Source organism: Eptesicus fuscus, chromosome 12 (genome assembly GCF_027574615.1).
Source record: "Eptesicus fuscus isolate TK198812 chromosome 12, DD_ASM_mEF_20220401, whole genome shotgun sequence".
Lineage (NCBI taxonomy): Eukaryota > Metazoa > Chordata > Mammalia > Chiroptera > Vespertilionidae > Eptesicus > Eptesicus fuscus.
Window position 1 is genome coordinate 9,252,195 of NC_072484.1, and position 24,092 is coordinate 9,276,286.

A 24,092-nucleotide genomic window follows, 5' to 3' on the forward strand; every position below is an offset into this window, starting at 1 on the left:
TGCACTCATGTAGACTGGTAAATTACCTCTCCTGCCACACTATCTTACACAGGAAAGGTGTTGGGAATATAAGCAGATTAGTCTGCAAGACAGACGTTAATTGGCCTTATTACTCAGTATGAGAATTCTAAAGGCTTCCGTGTATTATTAAACCGAATTCTTGCCTTTCCAACTTCGGCTGTTGACTGTAGTTCTATCTTTTTTGCTTTAGGGGACTTACATAAAACAACACAAAACATTTTGAGAGACCAAAAATTGGAGGTTAACTTTCCTTTCTTCAGTAAGTTTTTATTGATGGCCATGAATATAAAAAAGATGATCAAGCTGATTTATTTTTTGCCTTGGGTTGTCCAAACACCCAGGTGAACATACTTCTGAGCCCAACATTCTATTTTGCTTGCATTCCTGATGAGCTTACAAGAAACTCTTACAAGCTGGGAAGCTGATGAATAACTAATCAACAAAATGCAATGCACAAATGTGAAGGGAGGGTTTATAGCTGCAGCCCCTTAATGAAGTAAATGCCAAATAAAGACAAATGCCCAGAGGCTCCATGGAAACACCCATCAAAGGCTTAGAAGGTGAAAGATTTTGCATTTATTCAGCATCTATTAAGTATTTACATTGTGCAAGGCAGTTAATGGAATTAAATAGAGATTTACTGTATAGCCGTATATGCATCCAATATAATATAATATAATATAATATAATATAATATAATATAATATAATATTGTACTCACACGCACAATTTTAGAAAATGCCAAATATCCCCATATTGGGACGATACAATCACTTTGAACTATATATATATACCTTTTCCATAACTTCTACATTGCAAAAAAATTCAATAATGGTTAGTTTGGTAATACCCAGAGCACTATGCTTCCATGGGTGATGTAATAAAGTATGTAAAGTAGTATGTAAGTATGATGTTATCAGACATTTATAGCTGTGGGGGAAAAATGCAGTTGCTTGCTCTTTTGATATTATCTGGCTGTACTCCTTTTTAATCTGCTCTTTCTATATTTAGTATCCTGTTATTTTAAAGTTAAAAAAAATCAAACCAAAATCAAGGTCGCATTATAACAACAGACTAATCCTTGTGACTATGAATTCTGGGGGCTACTTATCATTTAAAGCAAATAAATCATGGTGAGGGAATTATCGGGAAATTTGGAAATTCGAAGGTCACTTTTTGAGTTGAGATGGAGCGGGAAGGTTGCATAAACCACCATTTTTATTATCCTTCAGGCATCACGAAACTCCATTTAAACATTTCAATCAAAAAGAAGATGGAAGGGGACACGGGTCAGATCTCGGTTTTAGGTGTGCTTTTTGAGTTTTTGGTAGATGTAAATACTGAACCACTGAAAAGACCTTCCTCCACGACTTGCGCGGGTATCAACCTTACAGAAGTCATTTTTGGAGCACACTATCCAAGACGCTCGTTCCGAAACTTGCACGTAAGCCCCCGACTTTTTAATAAGTACACAGTTCTTTTTCATTTTATCTCCAAGGATTCAGGTCGCTGGAGGGAAGGATGGGTCCCCCCGGCTTCCCCCCCCCCCCCCCCCCCCAAGATTTCGTCCGCGACCCAGCCAATCTGAGCCCGGATGCTAATTAGTTGCGCTCCCGGGACGAACACGCCTTTGTCGCCTGCAGGGCCGGACTACAAAGCCCAGCATGCCTCGCCCCTCCCTGATCAATGAGGGCTTATTTAAATGATCTCTGAGGTCTTGGACCCAGGCCAATCAGCTGTCAGGGCTCATGATAAATCGCAATGCATTATTGATAATAATAATTACAGGGACATGCGCGTTCCGGCCGAAGGGGGGTAAATTTCCCAACTCCAGGAATTTGTGGCGGAGTGGGCGAGTCGCCGCGGCTCTCCCGGCGCCCCCATGCTCGCACCATGTCGAGGCGCAAGCAGGCGAAGCCCCAGCACATCAACTCCGAGGAGGACCGCGGCGAGCAGCAGCCGCCCCAGCCGGCCCCGGGGTTCGCGGCCGCAGCGGCGCCGGCGGCGGGGGAGCCGGGTGAGTGGGGCCGGACGCTGCCCGGGGCGGCTTTCCCGAAGGTTCGAGGGCCCTCGAGGGCGCGGGCAGCGGGGAGCAGGCGGCTCCCGTGCGGGTCCTGGAGCCGAGAGCTGCCGGGGCGCAGGTCCCGCGACGGGAGCAGCCCCCGCCCCGCGGCGCCCTGGCTAGTTTTGCCTTTTTACCGCTTCCCCTCACTGGTGTGACTTTCCCCCCGAGGTCTCCCTTCTTGTTGTAAGATGGACCCCCACCGGCTCCCTCCCGAGAGGTTCCTCTCCTTGTCCGCTGCCCCTCGTAATTGGTTCCACTCCCCTTTCCACCCCCCCCCACTTGTAACTTAGGCTCCCCTCCTCCCTCCTGGCGCCGCTTTTCAAAGAAAGACCCCGGGGGTCCCCTCTGCCCTCACCCCTCGGGCCTCTGGGAGCTGGGGGGCGGCGCCCCGCGGGAGGCCCCCCGGGGAGGCGATCTGCGCTCGCGCCCGTCCCGGGCCCGCGGGGGGAGGGGGCGCGACCTCTGCCCCCCCGGGGAGCGGGGTGCGGGCCACCCGCGCTGCAGAGGGGCCCGGAGGGCCCGGAGGGGTGGAGAAGGGCCCGAGCGTGCCTGTTCACGAAAGTCTCTTTTTCAGTTTTCGCTTTTCCCCGCGGGCGACACCGCTCGCCCTCACCTTCGGGGCCTGACCTCAGCCATCTTGATTTCCGATTCCCAAAATAGCCGGCGCCGGGGTGCGGCACCCGGGGCCGGGCGGGGGCACAGCCCCGCGGGGTGCGCCGCCCCGCGCCTCGCGCGGCTTCTCCGGGCGCCCGGCGCCCCCAGCGCCCCCGGGGCCAGCGCGAGAGGTCGGCGGGGCTGGGGCCGGGGCCGGGCGGCCGCGGCCGGCGAGCTCCTGGGGCCGGGCGGCCACGCTGCCGCGCGCGGGGTCCCCCGAGTCGGGGGTAGCTCGGACCCCGGCCCCGACCGGGCGGCCGGCCGGCCGGCCCCCTCCTCCCGGGCACCTAGACGGGAGGTTGGGGAGCGAGTGGACTCCCACTCTCTCCCCGCCCGGCCCGCCAAATTGTCGCCTGATAAGTTTCGGCGCTCACATGGGGGAGGGTGGGCTTTACCTCCGCGCCGCCGTGCCGCCCCGGCTCCCCAATTCTAAGCGGTTTTGGGGGTGCGGCCCCCCAGACACTCGGGAGGTAGAACTCGGATGGGAAGACGGTCGCTACTCTTAAGACTCCTGCCCTCTTTTTTTTTTTTTCGGGGAGGGAATGCGTACATTTCCCAACTATAGAGTGGGTTCATATAAACCCCTACTACCTGCAAAATAACATTTTTTTTTTTCCAGGGCAAATGGAAAGCCGAGAGATCGGCTTCACTGAGGGGGCAGGCTGTGCGTTCTGGGGTGCCTGAGGGTCGTCCCGCGAGCACCCCAGGCCCCAGGAGGGTGGCCGCTCTGTGCCTGGGGGGTGGGGGAAGCCGCTGGCCCACCTGGAACAAAAGGGTTAACCCCGCGCCCGCCCGCCCGCCCGCCGCCTCCGGGGAGGAGGGCGCTCCTGCCCCTGACCCTCCCGTCCTGCTCCGACCTCCCTTCCCCCTTCATTTTGGGTGAGCGCGCACTGGTGGGACTCCGGCGGCGTTTGCACCTTTAGGGGACCTTGTTGCGGGGAGGGGCTGGCTGGAGTTTGCAGTCAGTTAACCGGACTGCTGGGTCTCGGGCCGGGCCGGGCCGGGCCGTGCGCTCCCTCACTATGGGGAGGCGGGGGGAGGGGGGTCGCTCTTGATCTGCGGGGTCGGAGCGGGCGGCGCGGGGTCGAGCTGCCGCCGAGCTGCGCGCGGGCGCCCCCTGGAGGCCCAGTCCGGAGCCGCGCGCTTCGCCGAGAGGCGGTCCCCTTGCAGGTACCAGCTCTCACCTGAAGGGACAGGGTGTGGGGGGGAATGGGGAGCGCTGGGCAGGGCCAAGGATGGGCGTCCCTGGGGGCTCCAGGCAGTTGCCGGCGGGATCCCTGGCTGTGCTGGGTATTTGCCAAGCCTTTGGGATTCTTGGAAAGAGTTCCTCGATCCTAGGTTGTGTTTGCAGAGTCCCAGTTACCACCGTGGGACAGAAGGCAGTGTTCCCAAGCAGTACATTTTTAGTGGCCGCACTTTGCATTTGGGCAGCCTGTCTGTATCTGAGTACATACAGATATAGCTATGTTAGGAAGGCAGATAAATAGATATGTGTGATTTTAAATTAACATGGGGCCGATCTTACTTTGCAGCGCCAATGTGAGACCCGCTTGTAAAGAATACCGTTTTTTTGAGGGAGGAAAATGAAGTTTGGCGATCAATTAACAGATCAAAACATCTGCAGGTGGTCAGGGGGGCTCCAGCTACATGCAGGAAAATTAGCATTTTCTCAAAAGAGTTTCCAGTGCCCTTTGTGCTAAACTGGATTACAACCTTCCACGATGAAGATTCCCAAATTTCAAATAACTGCCTGGCCCATTTCTAAACTGGAATGATCTACATTGGCCCGTAAGGATTTTGAAAATAGGGCATCTGGGAGCCCCCCTCTTTATTGAGGGAGAGGGACATGTGCGGGTTTGTAGCATTCATGTTGGAAGCCGACTGTCTGTGATTCTGAGTGGGAAGAGGCACAGCCTCTTTTGGTTCATTAAAGGTTATTGCACAGGTAGTTGGTCATTCAAGCCTCCGCTGGCTTCCTCACCTGCGGGGATTGGGGACCACCTTGGAGGCGGGACAGAGTTGGCCCTTCCTCTCGGTGAGTGAAGGTGGGTTTGTTGTACGGTTGTAGAGATGTCGCTCCAGTCTGGCATGTGCCTTTCAGCGGTGCAACCTTTGAGGCCCACCTGGTTTCCCCGAGCTTTCGGGTTCTAGTCTACAGTGGTGTTAAGTGTCCTGTTTAGATCATTTCAGCTGTGGAAGGCTCACTGTACTGGGGATGTGATCCGTAATTCCCTTGTTCAAGATCACAATGTCTTTGTTTTTATTTACTTACTTTGTCAAGATGGTGCTGAACTTCCAGTTGAGATGATTCTGCGTTTTTATCTGCAGCTTACTGTACGCCAGACGCTAGGCTGGGGCCTTAAGCACGTTATCTTTAGTTCTCATTTTTACTCACTTGAGGGTAAGTTGCAGCTCCCAGTTGAGATGGCTTGACGGTGGCCACTTTGTCTTGTTGGATTGTAGCCTCGCTACAAGGGCTGTTTGTCCTGGTCTTAAGAGGAATTGGCTATGGGATGGAATTTTCTGTCAATTCCTTTGATGAGGGAGCCATGGCGAGTGTTTGGCTGGTTGAGTTTGATCATCTCTCCTCCCTTTTAATTTCTGAGATGTGGGTCTGGAGGCTTTCGGTTTGATGCTCCGGCCTTTATTGCCCTGGAAAAATGACGGGGGAGAGTTCAAGAAGTCCCCCTTTTCATCATCTGTTGTACTTTTGATTATTTTTAAAAATTATTTTGATTATTTTTAACCATTTTTAAACGCCTCTAGATCCAGACAAGAACTGCCTCTCAGACACCACCATCTCTTTTTTTGACAACCCCCCACCCCCCATGATTTTGTTCCTGTGTCAGGCTTTGTTCAGGGGGCCCTGCAGAAGGGGCAACAAAAGTTTCCTGTCTGCATGAATGTTACAAATTTGCTTCCAAGGTGAGCTCCAGTTGGGGCAAAATGGATCACATCTCTATGATGTCCAGAGGGCGGATAGCAGTGCTCACACGCTAGCAGCTCTGCAACCTCCTTTAATTCTTTTGCCCCCTTCCCCCCTCTTTTCAGCAGAGTTCCTGAATTTTGATCCTAGACTGTTTGGAACAATTTTTTTTTAAGCTCTCCATTAAGTAGAAGCTTAATTACAGCTCTAATTTGCCATCTATGAATGAAGTTAAAGGCTTATTAAGTGTTTCTCAGATTGTGGAATTCAGATAAGGAGGTAAAAAGGCACTTTCAACTGGCTCGGTCCTAGAGGACTTCTCAATTTCCTTTTGTTTTTTGGTAATTATCCTGCGTGTGGGGGAGGGTAGTAGATATTGTGTACTTTAATCTACTCATTGTAGTTCTTTAATATAGGGATGGGGGAGATAAGCTTGAGTCCCAATGCTTCTTAAGATAAACTTTTTTTTTTTTGAAGTATTTTCTCATCTCCAGCATTTGATTGGCCTCTGGTAGATGAGCTTTTCTTCCTATACAATGGAAAGAGTATTTTCTATCCATTTGGCAGTGATTGAATCTAAGACCCCTGCTGGGTTTACTGCATTCTTCCAACTTATTGGATAACTAGATGCTGGGAGATAACATTCCTAAAATTCGGAGTGGGGGTGGGGTGGAAGGATGTAAGCTTTACTTGCTCTGTAATCCTCTGAACTTTGCTTTTTTCCTTTGGGGAAGGGTTCACTTAAGCATGCCCAGCAATTGTTCATAACAGTGCTCTCACTCTTCGGCAAATACCGTTTCAGTATTTGCCAATGGTGGTCTGGATGTAGAAGGACGTTTTACTGCGCAAGCAAACAGAGCTCCTGCTGTTTTAAGATTCAAGTGGGATGTGGCTGGTATGGCTACAGAAGAGGCGAGTCTGTGTATACAGTGAAGGCAAGCTGGTATTCGGGTCGTAAATCACTCCTGGAACTGTTAGATCCTTCTAGAGCAGGGGAGCTTAACCTTTTTTGTGCCATAGAGCCCTGCTCAACCGAAACTTATTTAAATACGTAAAAGGAAATGCATAGAAATACCGGGAAATAAATTGCATTGAGATAGTTATCAAAAGCAAAAACATTAGTGATAAAGTGACACGTGCTTCTTTATGCAAGCTGTAGCAGCTGGTCAGGTAATTTCTAGAATTTCCAGTAATGCAACAGCCTTAACAGCCCATGACAATAATCTGTTTTCTGTTGAGACAAACTCACAGGTTCCGTGATAGCACTGTGGTATGTGTTCCCTACATTCCTAATGAACAGAAACACTGAATTTTAGTGCAGAGTACTGAAAATAAGTACCTTTCGCTGCTGCCACCCCCCCCCCCCACTGTGGCGTGTTCCCTACATTCATAATTAAAATAAACATTAAATTTTGGTTCAGATTACTGAAAATAAATACCTTGTACTACCCCCCCCCCCCCTTAAGAATGTCTGTCTTAGAAAACCTGCATTTTCAATGAGGGAATGTTTTTAAAAATATATTTTTAGTTCAGAGAGGAAGGGAGAGGGGGAGAGAGAGAGAGAGAGAGAAACATTAATGATGAGAATCAATGATCAGTTGCCTCCTGCATGCCCACCACTGGGATGGAGCCTGCAACCCAGGCATGTGCTCAAACCGTGACCTCCTGGTTCGTAGGTTGACACTCAACCACTGAACCACACCGAGCCACGCCAGCCTAGCTTCAATGAGGGAATATTATCCCCTAGGGGGTAGAAGGTGTGTTTTTATTGGGGGGGGGGGGGGAGAGTCAAAAACATTGATGGATATTACAGTGGTTTATGGCCTTCCAAAGGATTACAGCGCGACCAGATATACAATATATTTGTGGCATTAACATTTCATGGCAAGGGGGTGATTAGGAAAAAAATGCTTTAAAAGTTTCTATAGAGAGGTGAAATGAAGAAAAAGTTGGAGAAGTTCTGCTCTAGAAGAAACAATGATAAATGAGGCCACAGAACTGCCCTTATAGTATTTAAGAAGACAATCCCTGCTCTTCCATTTTCTGGTTATCAGTTTGTTAACCATTGAGCTACTTAATTGTTTCTGAGTCTCAGTTTCCATATCTTCGAATTGGGAGCAAAGACTTGTTTGATTATGGGTTTGGGTATCAGAGTATGAAGTGTATAGTTTGTTGTTCAGATCCTTACAAAGTGGAATGGGTATTGTGGGGTGGGCTTCCCCGGAGATTTCCAGAAGTAGAATGGTTGGAACAAAGGGTGTAAACACGCTAATTAAAAAGAAACCATAGTATAAAAGTGTATACAGCTTATTAATCCTCACCCGAGGATATTTTTCCCATTTATTTTTAGAGAGATAGAAGGAAGGGAGGGGAGGGAGTTAAGAGAGAGAAACATAAACATAGCTGTGAAATGGACACATAGATCAGAGGGCTGGGAATTGAACCCAGAACTCATTGGTGTGAGGCCCAGTGCTCCAACCACTGAGCAACACCAGCACTGAGCATTTCACATCTTGGGAAGTGTGCCATCGATGCTGTCTATCTGTGTTCTAGGAGTTGACAAGCACTTTTAACTCGATTCTTGAAATAGTGGCTGTTGTAGAAGCTTCCACAGTTTCTTGGGACAAGAAGGAAGGCGGTACCTCCTTGTTGAGCACCACCTGGAAGTTCAGAGCTGCATTGCGTCCTAACTATATTATTTTATTATTTTTTAATAATCCTCATCTGGTGATATTTTTCCATTGACTTTTAGAGAGAGTGGAAGAGAGGGAAAGAGAAATATCGGTGTGAGAGAAACACACCGATTGGTTGCCTCCTGCACGAGCCCCTACCTGGGCCTAGGCCCGGGAGTTATGTGCCCTTGACTGGAATCAAACCCGGGACCCTTTGGTCCGCAGGCTAACGCTCTATCCACTGAGCAGAACCAGCTAAGGTGTGTCCTAACTTTAAAGCCAATTCTGGGTGTCCCAGAAAGGTGGTAACCTGTGCTCTAGCCACACCCCCGCCCCCAGCCAACCTGACTCCTCAGGCATTCCTGTCCCCCCTGGAGTTTCTGTGAGAGGAAAGATAGTTGCATTCTCAACAGAAGAAACATGGTAGGAAGTGAAAGAACAAAGGAAGCGTTCAAATGGAGGTGTGGGTGCTGCCTGCCTGGGTTTTAATAAGGGCAGTGTTTATGGGGCACCTACAGGTGCCTAGTCAGAATCCTGGAGGCTTATCTTTTCATCATAGAAGGGGAGAAGTCAAGACTGAGCTAGTCAAGACCGTTGTCTTGTCAGCAGCCCTAGTTGCCCACCTTTAGAGATGGGTGGGGGAGGGGGAGGATAGAAAAGAACTTTTTCCAAAGAGCCCTGTAGGTGGCTTGTTTGTTTGGAGCACCTTCCCATACACCGAAAAGGTTGTGGGTTTGATTCCTGGTCAGGGCATATACCTGGATTGCAGGTTCCATCCCCGGTCAGAGTGGCTATGGGAGCCAGCTGGTTGATGTTTCTCTCTCTCTAAAATCAATAAAAATATCCTTGGGTGAGGATTAAAAATAAATAGAAGAGGTGGGGAAACTAATGTTCACTGAATACCTATAGTATCTGTACTTTTCACAGATCTAGGATGGTTGGTGCCAAGCACACAGTAGGTGCTCAAGCATTTGTTGAATGAATCACGTAACCCAGACATCTACCTTACGAAGTTATAATTACAGATGGCTTTTAAAATTTTATTTATTGATTTCAGAGAGAGACATCGATTTGTCATTCTACTTATTTACATATCATTGGTTGCTTCATGTATGCGCTGTGACTGGGATAGAATCCACAAGCTTGGCTTATTGGGACAATACTCTAACCAACTGAGCCTACCTGGCCAGGGCCCATATCAAACCTGTTATTGACTGGCCAGTGCTGGGTTGGCGTTGAGGGGAGCTGGCTTATATGGACAGAAGTCCCTGCCCCTGGTCCCTGATTGGTACAAATGATGACTGATTTGGAGTCATGCAAATGATGACTCCAAATCCTCACAGTTTGATTTGTCCAAAGGCACTGTCCTGATTGGTCAGAATAGGGCTGATTGGCAGGAGCTGCACAGCTCCAATTGGAGGGGTAAGCTTCCATCTTATTGATTGAAATAGGATTCTAGGAACTGCTTTATAGGGACATGCACTTTAGCCCAGAGGCAGGCAGTCCAACTCCACCTTCTCTGTGTAGTATGTGTGAGAGGTCCTTGTGCAGAAAAGGCTGCTAAACTCTGTTTGTTTTAATTTGAGCCCAATAGACCACCAGGATCCCTTGTTAGTGACTTTTTCCTTAGGGTTCACATTTCTAACATAATTTTCATTGACCACATTTGCCATTGGAAATCCATTTGCCATTGGAAGGCCTGCTCTGAGTGGGGGTGCAAATCCCTGACGGTGGCCCTAGCCAGTTTGGCTCAGAGGATAGAGCGTCGGCCTGCGGACTGAAGGGTTCCAGGTTCGAATCTGGCCAAGGGCACATGCCTGGGTTGCGGGCTCGATCTCCAGTGGGGGGCGTGCAGGAAGCAACCGATCAATGATTCTCTCATAATTGATGTTTCTCTCTATCCCTTTCCCTTCTTCTCTGAAATCAATTAAAAAAATATTTAAAAAAAAATCTCTGAAGGCAATTATAACTAGAGGCCCGGTACATAAAATTCGTGCACAGGTAGGTTCCCTAAGCCTGGCCAGCAATCAGGGCCAAATCGGGGCCCTCCTTCGTTATGCGCCGCCCCCTGGTGGTTAGCACATGTCATAGCAAGTGGTCGAACTCCCAGTTTCTTGGCCGAACTCCCAAGGGGACACTTTGCATATTAGCCTTTTACATGTATAGATAAGTTGTATGAGTTTCCTAGGGCTGTTGGAATTAATTGCCACAAAGTGGGAGACTTAAAACAACTGAAATTTATTCCCTCATGGTTTTGGAGGCTAGAAGTACAAAGTCAGGGTGTTGTCAGGTTCGATTCCTTTTGGAAGCTCTGAGGGAGAATCTGTCCCTTGCCTTTGTCCTGCTTTCTATTGGTTCCTCCTTCCCTACCTTCTATAAGCCAGCAACCTTGGTTTATAGCACATAACTCCCTCACCAGCCTTTTCCCCTGTCTCTCATTTCCCTTTTTAAGGACTCTAGGCAGTGGGGATGGGACCCATGCTAATTACATTTGCAAAGTTCCTCTTCCAAATTAGTAAGGTCACACACACACACACGTGCTGGAATTAGTGCTTAGACATATTTGGACCCTCGCCATGTAGCTCAGTTGGTTAGTGTCATCCCGATGCGCTATGGTTGCGGTTTGATCCCTGGTCAGGGCTCATACAAAATGCAACTGAGGAATGCATAGATAAGTGGAATAACAAATCAATGTTTCCTCTAAAAAAAATCAATAAAAAGGTAATAGACATATTTGGAAGGATATTCATTGACCCACTACACCAGCAGTTGGTTTTTCAGACTCTATATATTTGATTTCCTTACACAGGCTGTTGCATTGTGTGTGGTCATGGTTCTTCTCAAGAAATTGCCTCTCCTCCTTCCTTGAGCAGAGTTCTTAGCTTTTCCTCTCTTTTCACAGGTGCTTCAATGAACTACCCGGGGACTGGCGATGACACGAATGGGGACCAAGCGGCAGTAAAGAGGCCTCGTCAGGAGGAGACTCACATCTGTGAGAAATGCTGCGGAGAGTTCTTCAGCGTCTCTGAATTCTTAGAACATAAGAAAAATTGCACTAAACACCCACCTGTCCTCATCATGAATGACAGCGAGGGGCCGATGCCTTCCGAAGACTTCTCCGGGGCCGGGCTGAGCCACCAGCCACGCAGTCCAAGCATTAAGGACAGTCACAGGGAGGATGGCAGCAGCTCAGGGGACATGAAGGAGAAGCCAGGGGCGGAGTCTGTCTTGTACTTAAAGACGGAGACCACCCTGCCACCCACAGCCCAGGACTTAAGCTATTTACCCAAAGGCAAAGTGGCCAACACTAACGTCACTCTTCAGGCCCTACGGGGCACCAAGGTGGCAGTGAATCAGCGGAGCGCGGACGCGCTGCCCGCCCCCCTGCCCGGTGCCAACAGCATCCCGTGGGTCCTGGAGCAGATCCTGTGTCTGCAGCAGCAGCAGCTACAGCAGATCCAGCTCACCGAGCAGATCCGTGTCCAGGTGAACATGTGGGCCGCCCACGCCCTCCACTCCGGCGCAGCGGGGGCTGACACCCTGAAGACCTTAGGCAGCCACGTGTCCCAGCAGGTTTCTGCGGCCGTGGCTTTGCTCAGCCAGAAAGCTGGAAGCCAAGGCCTGTCCCTGGACACCTTGAAACAAGCCAAGCTACCTCACACAAGCATCCCTTCCACCACCAGCTCTGTGTCCCCGGGGCTGCTGTCCTTCGCCCTGAGGCCGGATGGGACGAGGGTGCTCCCGAACCGCATCCCAGGTGCTTTGCTACCCCCGACCCCAAGCTCTGTGCTCTTCCAGAGCCCTTTCTCCACGGTGGCGTTAGACCCGTCTAAGAAAGGGAAAGGGAAGCCCCCCAACGTGTCCCCGGTGGATGTCAAACCCAAAGACGAGGCCACCCTCTACAGGCACAAGTGTAAGTACTGTAGCAAGGTTTTTGGGACTGATAGCTCCTTGCAGATCCACCTCCGCTCCCATACTGGAGAGAGACCCTTCGTGTGCTCTGTCTGTGGCCACCGGTTCACCACCAAGGGCAACCTCAAGGTACACTTTCATCGACACCCCCAGGTGAAGGCGAACCCCCAGCTGTTTACCGAGTTCCACGACAAAATGGCAGCAGGCAATGGCGTTCCCTATGCACTCTCTGTACCTGTCCCCGTAGATGAATCGAGTCTCTCTCTAGACAGCAAACCTGTCCTGGTCACAGGGACCCCCAATGTAGGTCTACCTCAGAACCTCTCTTCGGGGACTAACCCCAAGGACCTAATGGGTGGCCCGCTGGTCCCCGACCTGCAGCCTGGGCCTTCTCCAGAAAGTGAGGATGGATCCCTGCTCCCTGGGGCGGGGCCAAACCATAATTCCCCCAGGGTTGGTGGCTTCCAAGGGAGAGGGACACCCGAGCCAGGGTCGGAGACCATGAAGTTGCAGCAGCTGGTTGAGAACATTGACAAGGCCACCACTGACCCCAACGAATGTCTCATTTGCCACCGGGTCCTAAGCTGCCAAAGCTCCCTCAAAATGCATTACCGAACCCACACCGGGGAGAGGCCCTTCCGCTGTAAGATCTGTGACCGAGCTTTCTCCACCAAAGGCAACCTGAAGACACACTTCGGGGTTCACCGAACCAACACGTCCATAAAGACGCAGCATTCGTGCCCCATCTGCCAGAAGAAGTTTACCAACGCAGTCATGTTGCAGCAGCACATTCGGATGCACATGGGTGGTCAGATTCCCAACACTCCCCTGCCGGAGAGTCCCTGTGACTTGATGGGTCCCGAGCTGATGGTGGTGGGTGAGAATGGCAGCACCGGTGCCGTCTGTCACGACGACATTGTCGAAAGTATCGATGTTGATGAAGTCGGCTCCCAGGATGCTCCCAGCAGCTCCTCAAAGGTCCCCATGCCTCTTTCCGGCATCCACTTGGCATCGCCCACAACAGGGTTCACCTTGATGGCCCCCCTGGAGGCCTCGGGGAAGGTGGGTCCGGCTCCTGTGGTCCTGCAGCGGCAGAGCAGCAGAGAGAATGGTTCGGTGGAGAGCGATGGCTTGACCAACGACTCCTCGTCCTCAGTGATGGGAGACCAGGAGTATCAGAGCCGAAGTCCAGACATCCTGGAGACGACCTCCTTTCAGGCCCTCTCCCCGGCCAATAGCCAAGCAGAAAGCATCAAGTCCAAGTCTCCTGATGCTGGTGGCAAAGCAGACAGCTCGGACAGCAGCCGCACTGAGATGGAAGGTGATAGAGCTTTGGATTTAACTTATGTCCATTTCAGGCACAAGGCCATCCAAAAGGAACCTGGGTTGAACTTGACAAACGGAGAGTGATAAATGTGAAGCAGCTCCTCTCTAGGGCAGGTAGCCGTTCTGCACTTCTGGGTGGAGGGAAAGAGTAACTTCCTTGATCCCAGTAAGGACATGCTTTGATTTAATGCACGTTGGCTATGGACAGTGGATTTTTTTGTTTTTATTTTTGTGTTTGAGCCCCGTGGGGACATAAGGGTAATCTTAAAGAGTAGGAGAATTTGGAGGAAGTGGGCACTGTTATTTGGCCACTGAGACAAACCATAATTTCTTGATTCTGAGGTCCCACTCCCTAGTGTGAGGTTCACAAATGAATAACTTGGGATAAAAAAGAATCTAGCCCATTTGAAATGCACATATAAATGGTGGGGTGCCTATTGATGTCGTTAATGGCACAATGGGGAAACAGCTGCATCATAGAGAAGGATGGGCACCTGGTCATACTTCAAGGTAACTCTTTATGTAGGGATTTGAACTTGAATGCATGTTATGTGTTACACACCTTTACAGCAAAATGGTAAAATGTCCTAAGTGTTTGAGTCATGCTCAGTCTCCGCACAGGTAAAGGCAAAGGAGAGCTGCTTCCGGGGTGTGAACTTCCTGAAAGCCCTTTTCAGGAAGTCGAGTGGTGGGCAGTAGTTTTCAAAGTTCAAGGTTTGAAGTATGAGTTTGGGATGATAACGTTTTGGGATTTTTTTTGTCTGCACACTAGGTCGGAGCAGTCTCCCGTCAACATTTGTCCGAGCCCAGCCAACCTATGTCAAAGTCGAAGTTCCTGGTGCGTTTGGACCCGCAACCATGTCCCCAGGCATGGCACCTTTGCTAGCGGCCCAGCCACGCCGCCAGGGCAAGCAGCACGCCTGCACGCGGTGCGGGAAGAACTTCTCGTCGGCCAGCGCCCTCCAGATTCATGAGCGGACTCACACTGGGGAGAAGCCTTTCGTGTGTAACATATGTGGGCGAGCTTTCACCACCAAAGGCAACTTGAAGGTGAGTTCCTTAGGGTTTCAGCAGGGATAGGACCCAGGGGTGTTCGCCATCCTTCTACTAGGAGCAAATGGGATATTAGACTTCAAAACTGGCTCTTCAAAGAAATATTCTTTAAAAAGAAGTAAATTTTCTTGTCCTACCCAGTTTGGCTTAGTGCAGGCGTCCTCAAACTACAGCCCGTGGGCCACATGAGGGTGTTTTTGCCGTTTTGTTTTTTTACTTCAAAATAAGATATGTGCAGTGTGCATAGGAATTTGTTCATAGTTTTTTTTTAAACTATAGTCCAGCCCTCCCAACGGTGTGAGGGACAGTGAACTGGCCCCCTGTTTAAAAAGTTTGAGGACCCCTGGCTTAGTGGATAGCACATTGGCCTGTGGACTCAAGGGTCCCAGGTTCAGTTCTGGTCAAGGGCATATACCTCAGTTACAGGCTCGACCTCCTCCTTGGCTCTGCATCCCTGGCCCAACTAGGGCACGTGTGGGAGGCAACCAATTGATGTGTCTCTCAGATCCGTGTTTCTGTCTCTCTCCCTCCCTTCCACTCTCTCTGAAAATCAATGGAAAAATGTCCTCAGCTGAGGATTAACAAAAAACAAAATAATTATGTTTCCTCTTTCACGACATCTCTGATATTGGCCGCTTCTTGCTGTCAGTGTCTGTGATCAGTAATTCTTTTCTGAGCTCAGTGGCAGCTAAAATAATGACACATTTTACAAGGGGTGCCGTGCCGTCCAGGAGCAGGACATAAAGTCTACACTCTGCTCCTGTCTCTTAGTGTTAAGTTTAGCGTGGGCCATTGTCCTTCCGGTACTGGGGCAGACCATCGTGCCTTCCAACAGTTGTTTAGTAGATGTGTGAAATCATAGATGATACCTGTCACGTGTAGTAACATAGAATTGATCCATCATCTGATGGCCACCCTGCACTGTATGTTGCTTTTGTCTGCTGAGGCTGCTAGTTTGAAAAGAATACCATCAGTTAAACATACAATCACGTACCACTGCAGTGTGCCTCCAGGTCATCAGCAGAGCATTTAAAAATAGAACAGCTGGTTCTATGGCCCATTGTTGCATGATAAATTGGTTCCATCTAAGATTTCACACAGGAGATGGAGAGGGGACCCTCCCACGTAAGGACTGGAAGTGGCCTGCATAAGGACACAGGATGGAAATTGGGGACCTGAGTTTTCCTCTTGGCCTGGCCTCTAGTTTTACACAAGCCATGTTTCTCTGGTTCTCTTTCTCTCCCTCTCCAGAGTAGAACACTGGTTAATTCTTTGTAGTTAGAATAAAGATCGGAACTTCATCTTAAAGATGACCTAGGAGACCAGTGTATATGTCATTTTAAAAATTGAAAATACTTATTACAAAACAACCTATTCTTTTCAGTCTAGTTGGCAAAACTGCGGGAGGAGGAACATGAAGTAACTTCAGCTCTTAATACGACTCCCAGAAATAAAAGCTTACATTTGTTCCCAGGCCCTGCCATCAGCCAGGGGAGGTCTGGGGCTGCTCTCGCTGCACAGGGGGCTTGAGGCGGTTGCTCCCAGCCATGGGGATCCTGGTAATGATGGCCTCAGGCTTGTCCTGGAGATGAAATGAATTACATAGTAAAGTGTTTCAGATTATGCCTGCAACATCTTAACAGCTTCTTAGAGTGATAAAGAGCAAGTCACTTCCGAGCTCTGTGAGGTAACTACGGACTACTAAGGATGTCAGTGAGGATGAAATGAGAACGCCTGAGAAAGCCTGGTACCGCTTCAGTTTTTTAAAGGAGCTGAAAGGGGGTTGAGAACTCGAGCAGAACCAGGAAAGTAAGTGCAGAAAGGAGGCCAAGTTGAAGAAGCAGTAGGTAGTACAAGCATCTAATTTATTTATTTTTTTTGCCTCTCAAGAGAACAGATAGCTGGATTTTTTTATATGTGAAATCTAATTTTAAATATAAGTTATGTTAACACTGTTTGAGTAGAACCAACCGCCCACACAGGCTGACTGTGGCTTAGAGCACGCATTCACATGTCTGTTTCGGTGGGAACCTTCCTGTGCCTCTTCCCCCAGGTTCACTATATGACGCACGGCGCCAACAACAGCTCGGCGCGCCGCGGGAGGAAGCTGGCCATCGAGAACACCATGGCCCTTCTAGGAACAGACACAAAGAGGGTCCCAGAGGTGTTTCCCAAGGAAATCATGGCCCCTTCCGTGAACGTGGACCCTGTTGTGTGGAACCAGTACACCACCATGCTCAACGGTGGCCTGGCCATGAAGACCAACGAGATCTCGGTGATCCAGAGCGGAGGCGTCCCTACCCTCCCGGTGTCCCTGGGCGCCAGCTCCCTTGTCAACAACACCACCGTCTCCAAGATCGATGGCTCCCAGTCGGTCAGCGGCGACGTGGAAAAGCCGGGTGCTGCGGACGGTGTCCCCAAGCACCAGTTCCCTCACTTCCTGGAGGAGAACAAGATTGCGGTCAGCTAAGCGACAGGCGGCCCATGTGAAGGAGAAGTGCAGAGTGACCGCTTGAACTGACCTTTTGTTTTTGTCGTTGTTGTCGTTGTTTAAGAACCCATCTCCTCCTGTTTGTTTTTTTACTGATGTGCAAATGTTTACAGTTGTGACCACAACCTCAGGCACGTCCAACAATCACGATGTTGCTATGCTGCTTTGCTAAAAAAAAAAAAAAAAAACAAACCAAAAACACACATACTAAAACAGATACAGACTAGTATTTTTTTTTTAATTTTGGAAGAAGCGGGTCTTGCAAAGTAGCTTTGTTACTTGAGACAAACTGTGTATATGAAGACTTTGTACAAGCTAGAGGAACTCTTTCCAAAGACTGTCCCCTGTTTCAAGTTGGAACTTACTGAACCACGATGGGAAAGAAACTGCTTAGCCTAACTGGGGAGGGGGAGCTGCATACTTCCGGTGACTGTGTGTGTGCGGGTAAATGGACTAGGTCTGTTGTCCTTGGTGACCTGCTTTGTATGTCCCCCAACCCTGCACCCATCTTTCGTTTTGTCTTCTTTTTGAATGTACTTTCCTTTTTTTTTCTTTTTTTTAACTAAGGTGTGGAATTACAAAATTCCTTCAACCTTGGACCGTAAGTAGGATGCTCTCCAATGGACGGTCTTAGTCCCTCGGGAGTCAATGTGTATGTTGCTGCTTGTTGAAATACAGTTCAGTTGGAGCCCTGAGAGTGCCAATGTATTCCCTGCTTCCAGATGCCGCCTTCCTGAACAGCAGGACAGGTGGGCACCTGAGCAGGGGACCTCAGGTGACTTAATTTAGCTCACCAGTGCCTACTCTAGCGAAGAAATGAGTCTTTCGTTCTGAAGAAACTCCTGGAAGGGCATGTTTCTGATAAGAGGTCCACTTACTAATTTTTACAAAAACTTTGATGTGACTTACGCCAAGTAATTGTGAAGATTCTTTTCCCCCGTGAGTATTGCATGAAGGTTACGAAGTTGGAACAGGCGAGTCCTGGGTATGAAAGCTTTAATTTATCTACCTCATTTATTTTTTATTTTTGTAGCTTTAGTCTCTCTTTTCCTATTTTATGACCGATGAAAGTGTTCCCAGTCCCTGTCTTAAGCCTAAGAGTTGATGTATTGGTGCGAGCGGCTGGACCTTCAAGATGTTTTGTGATTTTTTTAATCCTTTTCTTGCATATAGAATAAGCAAATGCTGAAACTTTGCTCTGATGGTTTAACGAGGAAGAAGAAGGAAAGACCCTGGTTTCTGGGTGAAGGGGTCTTTCCCCTCGATGCGGAAATGTACATCAACACGTATCAAAAGCTGGTCTCTGAGTTATTGCACCTGACTTCAGGATTTAAAAAAAAAAATTTTTTTTTTTTTTGCCAAGTTGTGCCTTTCCTTCTGAAATTGTAAATGAACACAATACTAGCACCTGTTTACACTGTGAAGTGGCTATTGTTACAGAGGACAGGCCAGAGGCTTTCTCGCTGTTCTGCCTTGTGAATGTACGATCGACGGAGAAAACCTTGTAGTTTTACCTGCTGATGCTGACTGTTGGAAAATAAATTTTGGTATTTTTCCCCTCACCAGGATGTGTCTGTAAGTTTTTCTGGTCCTTTCTGCTCTAAACCTGAGAAGCCTTCCTTGACAAACATTTCCAGGTGACTCCTGACCTCAAGGTCCTAGAATGAAGATGTTGTCCAGTTACATCTGTGCTTGACCCACTTCTCAAGCACATAACCAACTATTTGCTGGTTCATCTTTCCTTTTTTTAAAAAAAAATTTTTTTTTATTGATTTCAGAGAGGGAAAGAGAGAGAGAAACATCAATGATGACAGAGAATCATTGATCGGTTGCCTCCTGCACGCCCCATACTGGAGATCAAGCCTGCAACCCAGGCATGTGCTCTGACCGGGAATCGAACCCTGACCTCCTGGTTCATAGGTGGACACTCAGCCACTGAGCCACGCTGGCTGGGCTGTATCTTTTTTAAGGCATAAAAGTTTTATTAGAGTTAACTTCACTAAAGAACTTTAGCTTGTGTTTGCTTATGACTATAGAGGACTACGTCCTAGACTACCCCACATCTCAGTCCATCCTAACCAGATCACTGGGCAGAGACAATATTTTTAACCATCTCATACTTATGGGTTGCTTAGGATGGAATGGGCTGAGAGTCAAATAGGAGGCAGCCCTTGATTCCAAGGGAAAATACTAAGGGTAGTGAAGAAAGTGCTGATTGGAGGGAGACACAGGGCAAGGCCAGGTTAATGACCTACTGGTAAAGTACCCTCTTGTTGCCTATCTTGCTGTTTGCCTTTGTAAACCCAATGGCAAGAAGCAGCATGAGGCCCCAGGCGAACCTTTGTGGATGTGGACCCCACATTATCCTGAGGTATATTCCCTTGACACTCAGCAAAGGGCTGGGTGTTGTGTTCTGATGACCTTTGACCTGCATGTCAAGTTCCTTGGCAAGTGGATGTTTTCCACCCCTCCCCTGCCCCTCAAGGTCTGTCCTTTGGCCTCAGCTCTAAATTTAGGAAGAAGCAGCCACACTATGACTCAGAGCCAGATTAAGCTGGTCCTTAAGATAACTGAAATGGAAAGTACCTAATTTAAGCTAATAATATGCCTTGGTCCCAAGTGTACAATTTTCACACTTTCTCCCTCTCGATAGTAACCCACAGGTAAGTTATGTCTTTCTAGATTCAAATGTATGGTAATTATTTTACTTAAAAACAGTATATATCTTTTCCCCCACTCCAGCATATTTTACACTTCTTTCCCAGGCAAAGCCCGATTCTGGCAATGGTTTTAAAATATCTACAATATGGGGGTAAGGGCGAGAGATCAACCAAAGGACTTAGAATATGCATGCATATAAGCCTAGTCAGTGGACACAGACAACAGGGGGGTGGGGGCATGAATGGGAGGTGGAGGGTAATGGGAGAATAAGGACACATATGTAGTACCTTAATAAATTAAAAAATTTCAAAAGCACAGCTAGAAATTTAAAAAAATATGTATCTACAATAATATAGAAATGTTTAATTAGCTATTTTAGACAGTATGCCTATTTTGTTAAAGAATGTTGATCATTGCCCTGGCTGGGTAGCTCAGTTGGTTAGAGCATCATCCCAATATACCAAGATTGCAGGTTCAATCCTCAGGGAACATACAAGAAGCAACCAATGAATGCATAAATAAGTGGAACAGCAAGTGGGTGTTTCTCTCTCTCTCTCTCTCTCTTCCTCCCTCCCTCCCCCTTTCCTCTCTAAATTTAATAAAATTTTAAAAAAAAGAATTTGATCATCTTTGTGGCATAGTTTTGTTTTTTTGCCCTTGAATGAACTCGGTAAACGTGTACTTGAGGGATCGCTGGCACAAAAATTGTGATGTTTCCAAAGTGCGTGGTGTGTGTGTTTTCTCAGCCCTAATCTTTGAAGCCCCCCCCCCTTTTTTTATAAAAGCTTTCAGCTCTTCCCCCCCCCCCTTTTTATTGACTTCATTGGGGGACACTAGCAAATAAAACAGGTTTCAGGCGCACAATTCTACACAACATCTCTACGTTGTATTGTGTGTTCACCAACCCAAGTCAAGTCTCTGTCCATCACCATTTATGCCCCCTATACCAGTGATGGGCAACCTTTTGAGCTTGGTGTGTCAAACTGAGCATAACTCGGGTAGTGTGTCACTTTGAGGAAAAAACTAACTCCAAGACTCTAGTCGCAAATGTTTCATCCTCAGGAGCAGCAAATGTTTCATCCTCGGCATGCGGCCGCATGTCATCGAAATGGCTACGCGTGTCAGTGCTGACACACGTGTCATAGGTTCGCCATCACTGCCCTATACCTTCTTCCCCTCCCTCCACCTCCAGGCAATCATCACATTGTTGTTCCTGTCCATGAGTATTTTTCTCTTTTTATTTTTTACTCATTTCCCTCCACACACCCCCATCTGGTTTCCCCCCTCCCCCAACTGTCCGCCTGTTCTCCATGAGTGTCACATTTTGTTTTGTTTTGTTTTGTTTTTTTTTTCTTGAAAAATTTTTTTTTTTTAACATTTTTTTTTATTGAGGTATTATATGTGTACATATCTTACCATTAGCCCCCCCACCCCACACCCATACATGCCCTCACCCCCCAGAGTTTTGCGTCCATTGTTTATGCTTATATGCGAGTGTCACATTTTGATTGTTAGTTCATTTTGTTCACTAGGTTTTACATATGAGTGAAATGATATGGTACCTGTCTTTCTCTGATTGGCTTATTTCACTTAGCATAATGCTCTCCAGGTCCATCCTTGCTATTGCAAAGGGTGCAATTTCCTTCTTTATTTATGGCTGAGTAGTATTCCATTGTGTAGATGTACCACAGCTTTTTTTATTCACTCATCTGCTGATGGGCACTTGGGTTGTTTCCAAATCTTGGCTATTGTAAATAACGCTGCAGTGAACATAGGGGTGCATATATTCTTTTGAATCGATGTTTCGGGTTTTGAAGCCCATTGTTGAAGAGTAGGTTGTGATGTGAGCCAGTGAGTCCTCCAAGTTTATGGAGCACAGGAGGTAAGCAATACAGCTGCTGTAGAACTTGTTCATCAGACCTGAGACCTGCCTGTTTTCTCGTGCCTTCCTCCATGGGTTCCACATATTCAGAACTCTGTTTTGATATTTGATAGATGATTTAAGGGGTTCTCAACATCTTGTCTTGTATAAATGGCCAGTTATACCTCAATAAAACTTGGGGGGGGGGGGCAAACTTCCACTTTTTCCCCTGGCCCGCTGGCTTTAGTTGGTATCCCCAGAACATGTTTAAACATATGTGTTTTGGGAAAGGAATTGTTTGCATGAGGTGGATGCATTTGGAGAGGGGGGCCTGGAGGAAGCTTGGGCGGAGGAGGCCCTCCAGGTGAAGTACTTTTTGGCAGAAGAACTTGCCTAAGAGCCATTAAGAATGGGGGAAGGCCCTAGCTGGTTTGGCTCAGTGGATAGAGTGTCAGCCTGCAGACAGAAGGGTCCTGGGTTCAATTCTGGTCCAGGGCACATGCCCGGGCTGTGGGTTTGATCCCCAGTAGGGGGCGTGCAATGATTCTCTCTCATCATTCATGTTTCTATCTCTCTCCCTCTCCATTCCTTTCCGAAATCAATAAAAATATATATTTTTAAAAAGTGTGTCCTGGGGTAAGGATTTTTTTTTTTTAAAGAAAGAATGGGGAAGGTGGAAGTTCAGTTAAATCTGACTGCACCAGGATGACCCAGGGGCAGTGTAGCTAAAACCACAAGGAAGGTGTTGAAATATCTGCACCTTCACAGGAAGCTCTTCAATGGCCACTCCCATAACAAGACGACCTTCAGCAGAGGGCCTGAGCCCAGACAGGGAAGGTAACACATGTCAGATATGTAGGAAGTCCAGAAACAAGAGGTTGGGAAGGAGTTAGATGATAAAGATACATTTCAAACCGGGAAAGGATGGGTTCATGGTGAGATAACTGGCCCCTCCTTTGGGAAAGGCCCAGGTCAGCACTGTGGCTGGGCGCCCTAGGGCAATTTAATTGTGGAACCTCAAATAACTCACCTGCAGAATGGGGGTACTACATGGATCATAGCACGGTGAGATTGTATGAGAGTATGAAAGCACTTGGTCTAGGGCACAGGAAGCATTCAAATATGGTAGCTGTCACTGTTTCACCTGTTTGGCTCAGAAAATCTACACAGTCCTATTTAGTTAATTTTGTTCCAACTCTGGATCAGATAGATTCTCTTGGTTCAATTTCTTGAGACTGAGGGAGGAGGTCACATGGGTCAGGAGGTGCCCTCTGGCCAGCAGCTCCTTTATCTTGAAGATAATGTCCATTTTGCATCTCAGAAACTTGGGGGCATGCATGCCATAGTGTGTTTCATCATTCCCTGATTGCTTTAGAATCTATATATATAAAAAGCCAGCCACAGGAACGCCCTACCAAACATAACAGCTGGTCGCTGTGACGCCCACTGTGGCCAGTGAACTAGCCTAATTGTGGGGTGGGGCTGGCCGGCCAACCTCCTGCAGCCCCTCCCTCCAATGGCCCCGCCCCTGATCACCGCCCCCTACCCCAATAGGGGGCGGGGCCGGTTGGCCCACCGCCCACAGCCCCTCCCCAAGGCCAGCCCCGCCCCCAATTGGCCCCCCTACCCCAATCGAGGGTGAGCCCACTGGCCAATTGCCCTCGGCCCCTTCCCCCAGCTGGCTGATCAGGGGCAGCCAGCTGGCCAACCTCCCACCGTCTCCTCCTCCCAACAGGCCCGGCCCTGATCTGCCCCGATTGGGGCTGGGCCGGCTGGACCCCAACCATCACCCATGCATGAATTCGTGCACTGGTTCTCTAGTTATGTAATAAAATTCAAAAAAGAAAAAAGTAAAGAAACACACTCAAAGTAAGCTAGTAGAGGTCATTTTTAAATATATATATATTTTATTGATTTTTTACAGAGAGGAAGGGAGAAGGATAGAGAGTTAGAAACACATCGATCAGCTGCCTCCTGCACACCTCCTATGGGAGATGTGCCCACAACCAAGGTACATGCCCTTGACCGGAATCGAACCTGGGACCTTTCAGTCCTCAGGCCAACACTCTATCCACTGAGCCAAACCATTTAAGGCTAGAGGTCATTTAACCTTTTGCACTCGGATGTCGAGTGTGACTCGACACGGTTAGCATTAGAATAAAGGAATCGAGAAAAAAGCAAGCGAGTGCAATGGGTTAAAGTGGGTTTTCCATGTGCCTTCACATAAGGTCGTTTATGTCAGCAGGGGTTACCACATTTCACTGATTCCTTCATGCACAATTTTCACTGCTGCCATCGACAAACACCCAGGACATTGAAATGCAGGTGGTTGGAGGTTACGGAATGGCAGAACCCCACGATTCTAGGCTCTTCCTTGGCTTGGGGGAAACCCATTTTGAGTCTATGCAGAAGCTCAATTTTGGCTACACCTGTGTTTCTTTTTCTTTTCT

The 24,092-nt window shown here is 48.3% G+C and overlaps 1 protein-coding gene across 2 annotated transcripts; it reads left to right on the plus strand.

Moving 5' to 3' along the window:
- Positions 1 to 1,914: 1,914 nt before the first annotated feature.
- Positions 1,915 to 17,099, plus strand: SALL4 (spalt like transcription factor 4). 2 transcript variants are annotated; one of them, XM_054724300.1, is made up of 4 exons: positions 1,915 to 2,038; positions 11,241 to 13,571; positions 14,349 to 14,626; positions 16,683 to 17,099. In XM_054724300.1, exons 1-4 carry the CDS (start codon positions 1,915 to 1,917, stop codon positions 17,097 to 17,099), a joined length of 3,150 nt encoding a protein of 1,049 aa, XP_054580275.1. The 2 variants fall into 2 exon arrangements, with proteins under 2 accessions (XP_054580275.1, XP_054580276.1); XM_054724301.1 differs by having other exon boundaries at positions 11,241 to 12,251.
- Positions 17,100 to 24,092: the final 6,993 nt, after the last annotated feature.

Coding starts and splice junctions, on each gene's coding strand:
- SALL4 (XM_054724300.1), top strand. CDS start 1,915: ATGTCGAGGCGCAAGCAGGCGAAGCCCCAGCACATCAACTCCGAGGAG. Junction 2,039..11,240: donor GCCGGCGGCGGGGGAGCCGG/GTGAGTGGGGCC, acceptor CTCTTTTCACAG/GTGCTTCAATGAACTACCCG. Junction 14,627..16,682: donor CCACCAAAGGCAACTTGAAG/GTGAGTTCCTTA, acceptor CTCTTCCCCCAG/GTTCACTATATGACGCACGG.